This window comes from Ursus maritimus, unplaced genomic scaffold (genome assembly GCF_017311325.1).
Source record: "Ursus maritimus isolate PB19 unplaced genomic scaffold, ASM1731132v1 scaffold_23, whole genome shotgun sequence".
Lineage (NCBI taxonomy): Eukaryota > Metazoa > Chordata > Mammalia > Carnivora > Ursidae > Ursus > Ursus maritimus.
The window spans coordinates 18401113-18413909 of NW_024424786.1; the positions used below are offsets into that span (position 1 = coordinate 18401113).

The 12797-nt window shown below is 45.6% G+C and overlaps 1 protein-coding gene across 1 annotated transcript in view; it reads right to left on the reverse strand.

The window, feature by feature from the left end:
• LOC103659348 overlaps window positions 1–12797 on the reverse strand; it is a 168052-nt gene continuing 155255 nt past the window's right edge. Inside the window, exon 5 of the mRNA XM_040638916.1 lies at window positions 1–445. Coding sequence (XP_040494850.1) covers window positions 61–445 — 385 coding nt within the window. The 3' untranslated portion in view covers window positions 1–60. The remainder of the gene's footprint in view (window positions 446–12797) is intronic.

The window sequence follows — 12797 nt, forward strand, 5'->3', positions numbered from 1 at the left end:
TCGTTTAGAAATTCATCTGAATTTTATTTTCTGACAGGCGAAATGCCACATACCCATGATTCACACAGAAGCTGGGCTCATTAGCCTCAGGAGGCCCTCCCTCAAGTCTTCTGGAAGGCCCGTTGGCTTGCTGGTGGCTGGATTCACAAAGACATGGACTGAAGACCCGGTGGTACAGGCTGAAGAGTCAAAATGGGCCAGCTTGGGGTGGCCAAAGAAAAAGCCATCACTGAGGTCCCAGTGATTTACAGAAGGCAGCTCCTTCATGGCCTTAGGTGGGAACAGAGCCAGGCGGTAATGCACGCTGGAGTGACCCACTTTCTCCACAGCCAAAGCAGCCACTGGGACCTGAGGAAAGCTGATGGGCGCGTGGAAGGTACATCGATTGGTCACCATGAACCCCACCATGGGGGACGTCAGCAAGCCGGTTGTCAGGCCGCAGTATCTAGAAGGTTGAATCACAATGCTTATTCTAGGGCCCTAGGACCCTCTCTCCCAGCCCAAGGATGTGTGTTTCAGAGAAAAGGGCTCTAGCCTCAAAGGGCCACCACTCGCTAGCTGAGTTACCCAGGCAAGTCATTTCACTTCCCTGTACCTCAGTTTACACGACAATAGAATGTTCATAACTGTAATTCCCACCCTGGAGCCTAGCAGTGAGAATCAGTGATGCGCGTCATTTAACACAGCCCCACGCGCTACACGAATAGATCCTGGACATAGTAAGTGCTCATTAAACATGGGCTATTGTTAGCATGATCATTTCCATCTTATCCCTGCTTCTTACTGTGAATAGCCAGGAACTTTTGCATTAAATGGAAAATGAAAACTCACTTCTTATATAGATGGTTACTGTGTCTCTCATCTCTGCCATTAGATGATAATCTCTTTAAAGGAGAGTGGCTGTATCCTGTTTATTTTTTAAGTTGGTTGACTAGAAACGAGGTTGCACTTGAGATAAATGTGGAGGTTGAACAGGGTCAGAAATAAAAGCATAATGCTGAATTACAATCCCCACCACCACCTAACAGGCCCACTTACGACCTAAACATTTTCACGCACTGTCTTATTGTCTTCTTTTCTTGAGATAACTAACAGCAACTGTGAGAACCCACTGTAAGGAAACAGTCAGGGGTTGTATGAAGTCTTTACTACGAAGTCATTCACTGAAACTGTTCACGGAAACAAGCTACCAGCCTGAACCCAGGGAGACTGCCAGCCACCCTGGGCAGCTGTTGACGTCGTCCATCGTGACATGAGATAACGTGCATTTGCTGACATGGAAAGCTGTTCAGTGAGAAAGATCAGATACAGAACGGTATGTACCATTTGATCTCATTTTTCGTATAAGACCTTTTGGTCGATGGATGTACTTATTGCCTAGAAAAAACTTTGAAAGGATAGACTCCAAAATGTTTTCAGTAGTCATCTAGCAGTAGAGTTTCTGGCTAACTTTTTTCTTCTTTTTGCTTGTATGAATTTTCCAGAATGAACATGATTTGTCTTTGAAATAAGAAAAAAAACGTTACTTTAAAAGATGTCTGAATACGAATGTTATTTTTTGAAAAAGCACTGGAGTGATGAGCAGCCTGGAAAAACAAAACTCCTTCTACCCATTAGGATCCTGCCCCTGGCTACCCTCGCTGCGAGGCTTCCCCAGGAATACCGGGGAGGGAGAAGGGAAACATGGGAAGAAGAGCCTTGGCCTCCAGCGTGACTCCGAGATCCAGTGAGAAGCTAATTCTTGCGTTTTCAATCGCATGCGTCTTTGTTGTGTTGCTTTCCTGTTTCTCTGCCACCATTTTTCTCATTCTTTTAGGACACTGACAGTAAAGAAACAGTGCCTCTTCCCACGGGGAGAGCGGTATTTCATGAGCTCCCCGTATCTCTGAGCCCAAACACCAAATCTTGAAATAACAGAACCGCAGAGGTACTTCGAAGCAATGTCCTCTAGGGGCAGCTGGTCGTCAGGGCTGAGCAGCAAGGCAGGTCTCAGTGTCCCCATTTTACAGGAAAGAAAGTCAAGTGGAGAGGCTGAATAAATCCCCCACAGACCTGGGCGCAGTAAGCAGTGGCTCGGGCCCAAACTTCAGGCACTTAAGGGCCAACGTTCACACTTTCCCCTGCATTCTGGCTTACCAGATGGTGAAGCCCAAATCTCTATTTTAGTCCAGTGGATGAACTGCATTCTAAGTCTTTCTCTGACTTTCAGAATTACATTTTCTTCAAGTGTTGCTAGTCAGTTTCATCATATTTGGACAAGAGATCCCCTACTGGGCAAGTTCATAACCCAATCTGATTTCGCTGTGGTAACAAGAGGGTACTTGGTGTGAGATTGATCAGTTGTTTCTTCTTTTTTTTTTTTTAGATTTTAATTTTTATCAGACTTTATATACATGTACATACTCTAAAAAGTACATTGCTCAAGGCTTGTTACAAAAAAAAAAAAAAATAGCAGTTCTCTGACTTGTCCTGCTATGGGCTATAGTCCAGGTCAAGAAGTTCTTGGAATGACCTCCACGGCACACCTACTCTTTGTTAGAGACTGAGGACACAGCACTGAATAAGAGAATGCCTGCTCTCATAAGTGCTCAATTTTAGGAGATTGGGGTTGAGGGTGGGATGTGTCAGCTCTGGTCTTCCCTTAGGCAAGAAAGAGGTGCTAGTTGTGCTCCTTTCTGGTTCCCCTTCCACGCTTTCCTTCTTTTTCTCTCCCTTTCCTCAGCAAACTTTGTGCACTACTCTGTTCCAAGCATGTGCTAAGCGTGGAAGAGAGAGCAGGGAACGAGCCAGACCGTGACCATTCCTGCCCTCGTGGAGCCTTGGTCCAGAGAGCATGCAGTCATGCTGCTGTGTGGTGAGTGCTATGCCAGGGAAGGCCCAGGGGCTCTGCGAGCTCATAGCAGGGGGCCTGACTTGATCTTGGGTATCAGGGAAGACTTTCTGAGGAAGTGACAGCTAAGTGGGACATGAAGAAAATGTAGCAACTATTCAAGTGAATAGTAAGGGGAAGAGTCCTCCAGGAGGAGGAATGGCATATGTGAGGACCCGGAGGCCAGAGACAGTAGGGCACATCCCAGAGATAACACAAGTCCCAGGTGGCTGGGACACGGAGAGCCAGAGGAGGCTGGGGAGGAGGCAGGAGCCAGACGGGGGAGGATCTTGCTGGAGAATCTATCCGGGGCCAACGGGAAGCCAATAAATGGGCTGCATGCAGGGCAGAGGCAAGACCCAGTTTGTTTAATGAGCTCCGTGGCTTTGAAATGAGCAATGGGTTAGACCAAAACAATAATGTCCGCAGGAGAATAATCTGGCAACTACCACAGTCCTGGCAAAGACGATGGTGGCGTGGGCTAGGATGGTGGCAGTGAGATGGAGAAAACGGAATGGAACCAAAAGAGATTTTTGCACAAGGTCTGATGTCAAGTCACATTGAGGGAGATGAAAGGGCCCAGGATGGCTCCCAGTCTTAGGCACTTTCTGGTGATTTCTTTTGTGGAAAGAGAGAACGGTGGAGAGGCTGGGGGTGAAGGTAAAGAAAGTGCTGAGTTCTGTTTTGAATACTGAGGTGGGGCTGAGCTGCCCACAAGACCCCGAGAGGAGGTGCACGGTTGGGATAATAATATCACTCATGTTTACCCGGCCGTGCACTACGGGCCAGGTCTTCCACTGAGTAGACAGCCGGATTCTGTCTCCAAGAGGCATGTGGCTATATGGGCCTGACGCTCAGAAAGAGGTTGGGGCTGGAGACAGGAGCTGAGATGCTGCAGGAAATCGAAAATCGGGGTCTAGGCAGGGAAGGTAAAGCACTGACGCCGCACGGGCGTGGCGGGCCCGTGGTGAGCCAGAAAGTAAATACGTGGTCTGACTCCACACCATTCAGACTTTTAAAAAAATACTGGGCTGACTAAATAAAACTCATGGGTGGCTAGGCCAGGTTTGTCTTTCTGGTCCCCTGTTTGTGACCTCTGGGAGAGAGGTAATTAAGCCATGGGAGAAGGAGGGGTTGCCTAGGAGAGAAAGTAGAAGGGGGTGAAGTCACACATGAAAAACTGGCTTTGGGTAAGCTCCTGATTGGTGATTTCTTGGGGTGCAGCAAGCAGCTGATAAAGTGTCTGATTCTGACGCTGCCTGATCACTGTGTGAGGCAAATGCCTACCATCTGTGCTTTCTTACCGTCGACTGGGCAAACGTCAGAACACAGGGACATCAGGGAAGACCCCTTGTGTTCATCTAGTATGGGGGCTCTCCAACACTGGTGTGCATCAGAATCTCCTAGGGAACCTGGGAAACATCCAGATCCCCAGCATTCTCCCAGACCTCCTGAATCAGTCTGCAAGGAAGGGCCTGGCATCCTGATTCTGACAAGCTTCTAGGTGATTCTGATGCACACACCTAGCACAGCAGTGGCTCCTGTAGGCCCACCGCTTTGGATGAGGAAACAGCTCAGAGAGAAGAAGTAAGTTGCTCACCTGCACGCAGCTAGAAAGGAACATGGGCTGCCTACACTCGACTGGTCACTCCAGCCCGTTCAGTTGGGTCCATTAACCCTTCACACCCAGACTCAATCCCAGCCCAGGGGTAGGGACCAATGAGTCGCTGGTATCTTCATGGCTCAGGATCAGACCAGCCATGCTCATGTTCCTACCCTGACTTTGTACCCAACTCCAATAGCTGGATTCAGTCTTACCTCACTCCCCTCTTCCCAAGCTCCTGCTTCCTTCCTTGAGTCCATAACTAGGCTCTACTTGAGCCCTGTGCTGAAGCCCTGCATCGCTATCCCCCGGGCTCTGGGTGCCCCTGGAGCAGACGCGCGCACCTGAGATATACCATGCGTGCACCGTGGTGCTGCTGGGTCTGCGTCAGAAGCCCTGCTGCCATGCGAGGTCTGGAGAGAAGCATCTTTCCGATGCTAGGAGGCCTTAGGCATATGGCACAGGCACACCATTCAAAGGGATGAGGCTATTTTTTGTCACTCACTATAAATAGCAGAATCGGCCTTCACTTGTGGTCAGTTACCTGGAGCGCCAGGGCAGGATTCTGGCAAAAAGTCTATCCCACACTCCCGAAACTAAGAATAAGCACAAGCTTGGCAGCATGACCTCATGACCATGCCAAGTCCTCAAGGAGTGTCACGTGGGCACCTGAAGGGGATGTCAGCTCTTGGGAATCTGCACAAGGAGGCCCCTGCCTGGGTGGCGTTGGGAGGTTCTGTGGTTACAAGGAGACACACAGACATTTAGAAATGTGGACTTGGGAGAAAATACCTTACATGGGAGCATGTATGAAGTTAAAAGATTAAGATGATGAAACTGACACTTAGGAATACACTGTGTGTCTCTCTATAAGTAATCTGTCTTCAGTCAAGCCTATTTTGGATATTGCCTTTACAGGACGATTTCGGACAGGGGCTAATTGAAATTAATCCAGAGCAAGTCCCCGTGTCAGCCATTCCTCCCCCTCCCCCTCCTCCGCAGCCTGCACATAGAAAACTGGGTAAGAGCTAACATCGTCGTGAGACCTGGGTTGGTATCGTGGCCCTGCCGCTGTATCACTGAGTCACTCAATGTCCCAGAACCTCGTTTTTTTCTCATCTCTAAAACAGAGATGAACACTCAGAACACAGTTCTGTGTTCTGAAAATTAAACAAGGCAATGCATATTTTATATGTCTTGGCTGATTTCTCGAACTTAAAATTTTTTGTTGTTATTGTTGCTTGTTTTGTTTTTAAACCTTTGTAAACAGTTTTGGCCTCTAGGGGAGGAAACTTACATTCGTCTTTGGGCCAAACTTTTCCTTTATTTTGAGAAGACTCCTTGTGTAAGGACCCAGTAACCAACCGGAGTATGGACACTGGCGATCTCCCAGAGGGACTATTGAGAAAGGGCTCTGCCTTGTTCCCTCCAGTGGTTTCAGGACAGGGGACGTGAGAACTAGACAAGCAGCAAAAGGGAAAGCATGGGCTGCATGAGGCCTGGCGGCTACAATTGAGGAACTTCTAGGAAGAGCCAAAGGATGCTTCGAAGGGGAGAGAGGATGGGTCCAGCAACTGAGTCAGAATAAGTCTGAGCCAGTGTAATTTGCATAGTAAATACTAGAACTGAACTGATGTTTACTGCGTTGTTATAACAGACAGGAATTGACTCGAGAGGCACAAAGTCTTGCCTGATCCCTTTAGGCAAGGATGCAAACACGCCCATAGCTCATTCTCCTCAGTGGAAACTGGTAAATCAATCTAGACTTCACCTTGAGTTTTTCTGACTTAACCACATCTCTGGGTTTGGTGCTGGTGATACAGCAGGGACAGGTTCTCTTCTCTAGTGGAGCTTACACTTAATCAAAGAGACACAGCAGTGACTATGTGGATACAAACCGAAGGTGGGCACTCAGCAGGAGGGGGATATGGCTGTATGAGATGCCGTCACAAAGGAGTCTCCCCCAGATGGAGGCAGGTGGGAGCGCAGGGCTGGAGGGGAGCATGGTGGCAGGTGACGTGGGAGACGAGGGTTGGGCCCAGTCGTGCACAAGCTGGATTTTAGCCCTAACAGAGTGAGGAGCCACTGTGGAGCTTTAGGGGGAAGCAGAGTCATGACGACGTTTGCATTTCTAGTGAGCCCTCTAGGGAACAGACTGGTGAAGGCCAGAGTGGATGGAGAGGCACCGGTGAGGAGAAGAGGGGATGATGAGAAGTGGCCTGGGTGGCAGTGGTGAGATGAGATGTTGTGTCTCCAGAGGTACTCACGGAGGGGCTCAAAGGACCAAAACCTGGGCCTTCCTGGCTGACTGGCTTCCGCCTCTCACAAAGGTCAGCATTTGATGGTAACAGCACCTACAGCAAAAGCGGGCCCTCCTCCAACTACCTTCTAGTCTTTGGGGCTATTTTCCCACTTTCTAGCCGAGTATAATTTTAGGTCCAGGTTTTCCAAGTTACTTCAAGAAGAATATTATTCCCAACCTAAAGGAAATGACCATGCAAATAAATTCCTTTGTAAACTTTTAAGCTGTTTTGTTTCCCAAATGGATGAAAGGGAGACTTTGAACAGGCATGACCTGAAGAATACGGAGTTTTGCCTTTGGTTAGTTTTCAGCTAAAATCCTGGCTTTATTTTAAAGGACAAATGATATCAAGAAAAAACAAGAAAGATCCCTTAGAACGAAGGTCCAGGAAGACATGAGCCTGAACAGATATCTAAGCAAGCCCTCACCCCATGCTATGTTTATCCTGTCACTTGGCAATACAAAAAAATAATAATAATAAAGATGATATTCTAAACCAGGTTGCCTGTCTCCAAATACAAGAAGCTGATGTAATGAGCTGGCGGTCGCTCACATTAGGAAAATGCCCAGACCCAGTGGGCTACAGATCATCACCCCTGCAATTTCCACAGCGTCTGCACTGGGTCCCCAAACTGAGCAAAACTAATGACGATCATCTGCTGTCAGAGCAGAACAATTTCTTCGCAACAGTGTTCTCGCAGGAAGTTCATTCTGGTAAATCAGTGTCAAAATGACAAGAGAATCCAACATGTCTCAAGACGTGCAATATATAACAAGCAAAAATCTCCAAACCTGTGTTCAGAAACTGAACGTTAAAGGGTCTGATGAAGAATTCAAGACAAGAAAATGAAGGAAGTGTAATAAATTCATTAAAACATTTTGAATAAAAACAAGAAGACCGTGACATTATGCTCAATTAACAGGAAAACACAGTCTTAAGGGGTAAACGTGGTAGATGATGATCTGATTTTTTCAGACATCCAGAAGCCGAATCAACCATTAGAGATGGTTCTTCAAGACAGACTAGAGTAGAGAGAAACTTCTAATCTACACACTAACGATATCATTACTGTCGTGCTTTTTGTCTTTGCTGGAATTGCTCTTGGAGGGAGAGATTTCAAAGAAGGCATCTCGGAAAAGCGATTACTCCATCTTCCAAGCCCCCAAAGTCAGCAGGCCAGGGATGTAGTGGTCAGTCCTGCACCTGCTGAGAGCAGGTGAGAGTGGAAAGAGAAGGAGGGGCGTGATGCTTCCCACACGCACAGCACTTAGTGAGGGCCATACAATCGAGCATCTTACAATTAGTTAGGGAAAACTGCAGGAGACTGCGAGGGCAAGCAGTTGAAAAACCTCCCTTAAATGCACCAGGTAGCAGGAAACACTGAGGACACATGAAGAGCAGTCGAGAATACCAAGTACACCAGAAACGGCTCTAGCTTGAGAAGACTGAGTAGGAGACAGAGGATGGAGGATACAGAGTTTTTCTTTTTTAATCACCACAGGGTAGATACTGGAAGTTGACAGAATGCCGAGCTTCTACCTGGAAGAGGTTACTGAAGAAGACGAGTACCCCAGCTTAGAGGGCCCCCATCAGTCCATGCACGTGCATGGCTTTACAGCTTTTTTTGTCATTTGTTCCTTCACATTATTTAATAATTAAATTTATAGCACAATTAATGCATGCACAGCATAGAAAAAGTAGAAAACATAGATAAACACGAAGAAGAACATTTAAATTACCCTTTATTTCCTAACTCAGCAATGACCGGAATTGACATGTTGGTGCACATCGTTCCAGACTGTGCTTTAGAACAGGAGATGTTTGTTTTGTTTTGAATAAAACCAAGATCATACTGCAACTTGCTCTCTTCATTCAACTATATATCATGAACTTGTTTTCACATCAATAAATAAATTTCTTATCATTATTTTTAATCACTGCCACGTATGACTTTGTATGGATATAACATTCATTGAATCAATCCCCAATTCTAAAACTTTTTTGTCTTAAAATACTTTCAAACTTTTTTAAAAAAGATTTTACCTATTTATTTATTTTGAAAGAGAGCGAGCACAAGCAGGGGGAGGGGCAAAGGGAGAGGGAGAAGCAGACTCCCCACTGAGCAGGGAGCCCGATGTGGGGCTTGATCCTAGGACCCTCAGATCACGCCCTGAGCCGAAGGCAGACGCTTAACTGACTGAGCCAGCCAGGTGCCCTGAAATACTTTCAAACTTAATGAAAAGTTTGCAAGAATAGTACAAAGGATGCCTGCATAGCTTTTTTTTTTTTTTTTAAGATTTTATTTATTTATGTGACAGAGAGACAGCCAGCGAGAGAGGGAACACAGCAGGGGAGTGGGAGAGGAAGAAGCAGGCTCCCAGCGGAGGAGCCTGATGTGGGACTTGATCCCGGAACGCCGGGATCACGCCCTGAGCCGAAGGCAGACGCTTAACTGACTGAGCCACCCAGGCGCCCCGAAATACTTTCAAACTTAATGAAAGGTTTGCAAGAATAGTACAAAGGGTGCCTGCATAGCTTTTATGCAGTCATTCATCTGTAACACTTGCCGCAGATGCTTTACCATTAACTTACATTACTTGTGAACTACGTGAGGTTGTACATATCATGGCACCTTCCCCCCAAACACACAATTCAGTGTATATTTCCTAAAAACAAGGAGAGTCTCTACCATAACCATAGTATAGTTATCACACTCAGGAAAAGCAATATATTTTATCTAATCTATAGTTTACATTCCAACTTTGCCAGCTGTCCCTATAAGATGCTTTATTTAAAAAAAAAATTGAAAAAGGAGAAGAAAGAAATTTCTTTTTTTCTGGTGCAGGACCTGATCTAGGCTCATGTATGACATTTAGTTGTCATCCTTTAACCTGGAACAGTCCTTACCTTTTAAGACATTGATTTTTTTAAAAAGATTTTATTTATTTATGACAGAGAGAGAGACAGACACAGTGAGAGAAGGAACACAAGCAGGGGAGGTGGGGGAGGGAGAAGCAGGCTTCCCACTGAGCAGGGAGCCCAATGCGGGGCTCGATCCCAGGACCCTGGGATCATGACCCAAGCAGAAGGCAGACGCTTAACAACTGAGCAACCCATGAGCCCCATGATATTGATATTTTTCGAGGAATATGGGCAGTTATTGCATAACTTGACACCTATTTGGGTCTGTCTGGTGACTCCTCAGGGTTGGATTGAGGTTTTCATTTCTGCTGGAATGATACGTGAGTGCTAATGGGCCTTTCTCAGGTATCACACCCACAGGCCCATGGTGTCCATTTGCCTTTGATCAATAATGTTAATTTTGACCCCTTGATTCAGGGGTCATTTATTTCTACTGTATAGTTTTTTCCCCTTGTCTATTTTTTTCCCGTGGTAAAATATACACAACACAAAATGTATCATTTTAACCATTTTTAAGTGTATAGTTCGGTGGCTGCAAATATATTCACGTTCTTGTATATCTACTCTGTAGTTTGGGTTTTTTTTTTTTTAAGATTTATTTATTTGAGAGAGAGACAGTCTGTGCACACATGAGCAGGGGGCGAGGCAGAGAGAGAGGGAGAGACAGAATCCTCAAGCAGACTCCCCACTGAGCCCAGAGCCTGACACGGGCTCGATCTCAAGACCCTGAGATCATGACCTGAGCTGGAATCAAGCTGGACGTTTAACTGACTGAGCCACCCAGCCACCCCTCCTCTAGTTTTTATTTTTCCTTTTAACAAGTATTTTTTGGGGCAATACTGAGGTTTTATTAGTCTCATTCTCAGATACTGTCCTTAATAATCTTTCCATCCACCTCTTACCTCCCTATTTAGTATCCACCAATGATCTATGCCAAGACAAACGAGTGAGGCCCTACGTTAACTCCAGCCCTTTCCCCTCTGCCTTTCCCTCCTTCTAGAGACAGGGGTAGAAAGTTTCTACAGTCACTGGCTCTGAATCTGGGTGAGGAAATGCTCACCTGGATGATTTCTAAGAGCCATTTCTTCACGGAACTGCTATAATTATTCTTCACAAAAATAGTCATCCCTCGTCCGGTACCATGTTTAGATCTTCAAATAATTCTTGGTTCTACTCTGAGCCAGACTCTATGCTGGATGTCAAGAAAAAAAAGTGCATAAAGCGACAGTGGCTCTTCTTGGGCTACTTGCCTTTTGAGGGGAGAGACACAAATGGTACTTTCAGTGCAATGTGGTTAAGGCCGCGTGACACTCTGGGCATGGAGGTCGCTCCCAGAGTTCAGCAGGAACACAAAGAAGTAGGAAGTCTCACAGCTAGAGTCGAGGCGCATGGAGGTGAGCAAGACGTGTCTGTGGGGCTCGGGGAGTCTGGGGTAGGGAGGGAGTGTGTTCCTGCACATATAGTATCAGCAGGGAGCAGTGGGAGACGAGGCTAGAGCAGAAGCAGAGTCAGAGCGTGGAGTGCCTGGACGCGAGCTTAGACTTGACCTTGAAGATGATACAGTATAAGCAAAAGATAACCCGACCACCAAGGTTTGATGATTCACCCTACAGGGAGCAGAGAGGTCAGGCGGGAGGGCAGCAAATGCAGAGGCAGCAGACCAGTTGGTAGGATCCTGCAACAGTCTGCATGAGAAAACAGCCTGGCCTGATGAGGACACTGGGGGTGGAAGTCATGAGGAGACAATGGATTCAAGAAATATCTAGAAGTGCCTGAGTGTGACAATGACTGTGAAGGAAGAATCAAGGTTGACTTTCAATTTTCCAACATTTCAGAGAAAAAAAAAGTCATGAACGATAATTACTTATCTCAAGTTGATCACTAGAACCACGCTGTCCAATATGAGCCAGTAATTATGATACCCATTCTACAGATTATTAAACTGAGATACAGAGTCAGAGTGACTTGTAAAAGGCCACACGACTGTTCAGTGGCACAGCAGAGATACCAAGTTCACATAGCACATGCACGAAGAGATGATATAAAATTATTCAAAACGCTGGAACTAGAGAACCATATGTAAAACAAAACAACGAACTTGGATCCGTACCTCACGTAATACACAAAAGTAAAAAACGGATCATAGATCAAAATTTAAGAGCTGAGGGGCACCTGGGTGGTTCAGTCCTTAAGCGTCTGCCTTCAGCTCAGGGCGTGATCCTGGCGTTCTGGGATCGAGCCTGCTTCTTCCTCTCCCACTCCCCCTGCTTGTGTTCCCTCTCTCGCTGGCTGTCTCTGTCGAATGAATAAATAAAATCTTTAAAAAAAAAATTTAAGAGCTGAAATTTAAAAGACGTATAGAAGAAAACACAGGAGAAAATCTTAGTGGTTTTGGGTTTAGCAAAGTTATCTTCTGAAATAGGATGCAAAAATACAAGCTATCATGAAAAATATCAATAAACTGGACCTTACCTAAATCAGTATCTTTTGTTCTTCAAAACCCACTATTATAAATAATGAACAGGTAAGCCATAGACTAAGAGAAAATACTGGACAAACCTCTCCAACAAAGGACTTGGATCTAGACTATAAAGTATCCTTACAACTCGGTAATAAGACATATACTACACTTTCAAAATGTGCAGAAGATTTGAACAGATACTTCACCAAAGAAGACATATGACTGGCAATAAAAACACAAAAAGATGGTCAATATCATGAGTCATTAGGAAAATGATAATTACAACCCCAAGGAGATACCCATTGCACACCCACCAGAATGGCTAAATTAAAAAGATGGACTATACCAAGTGACAGGGATGTGGAGGATTGGAAATGTAAATCCTGATTGCTGATGGAAATGTAAAATGATACAATTGATTGGGAAAATACTTTGTCAGTTTCCTGAAACAAAGTGAATAAGGCACCTACCAGATGACCCAGCCATTCCACTCTTAGGTATTTACCCAAGGGAAATAAAAGTATACATGCACATTAATTCTTGTGTATGAATATTTGCAGCAGCTTCATTTATAATAGCTGGAAACAACCCAGATGTCAGTGCACGAGTCCACAAAGTGTGGTACATCCACGCTATAGA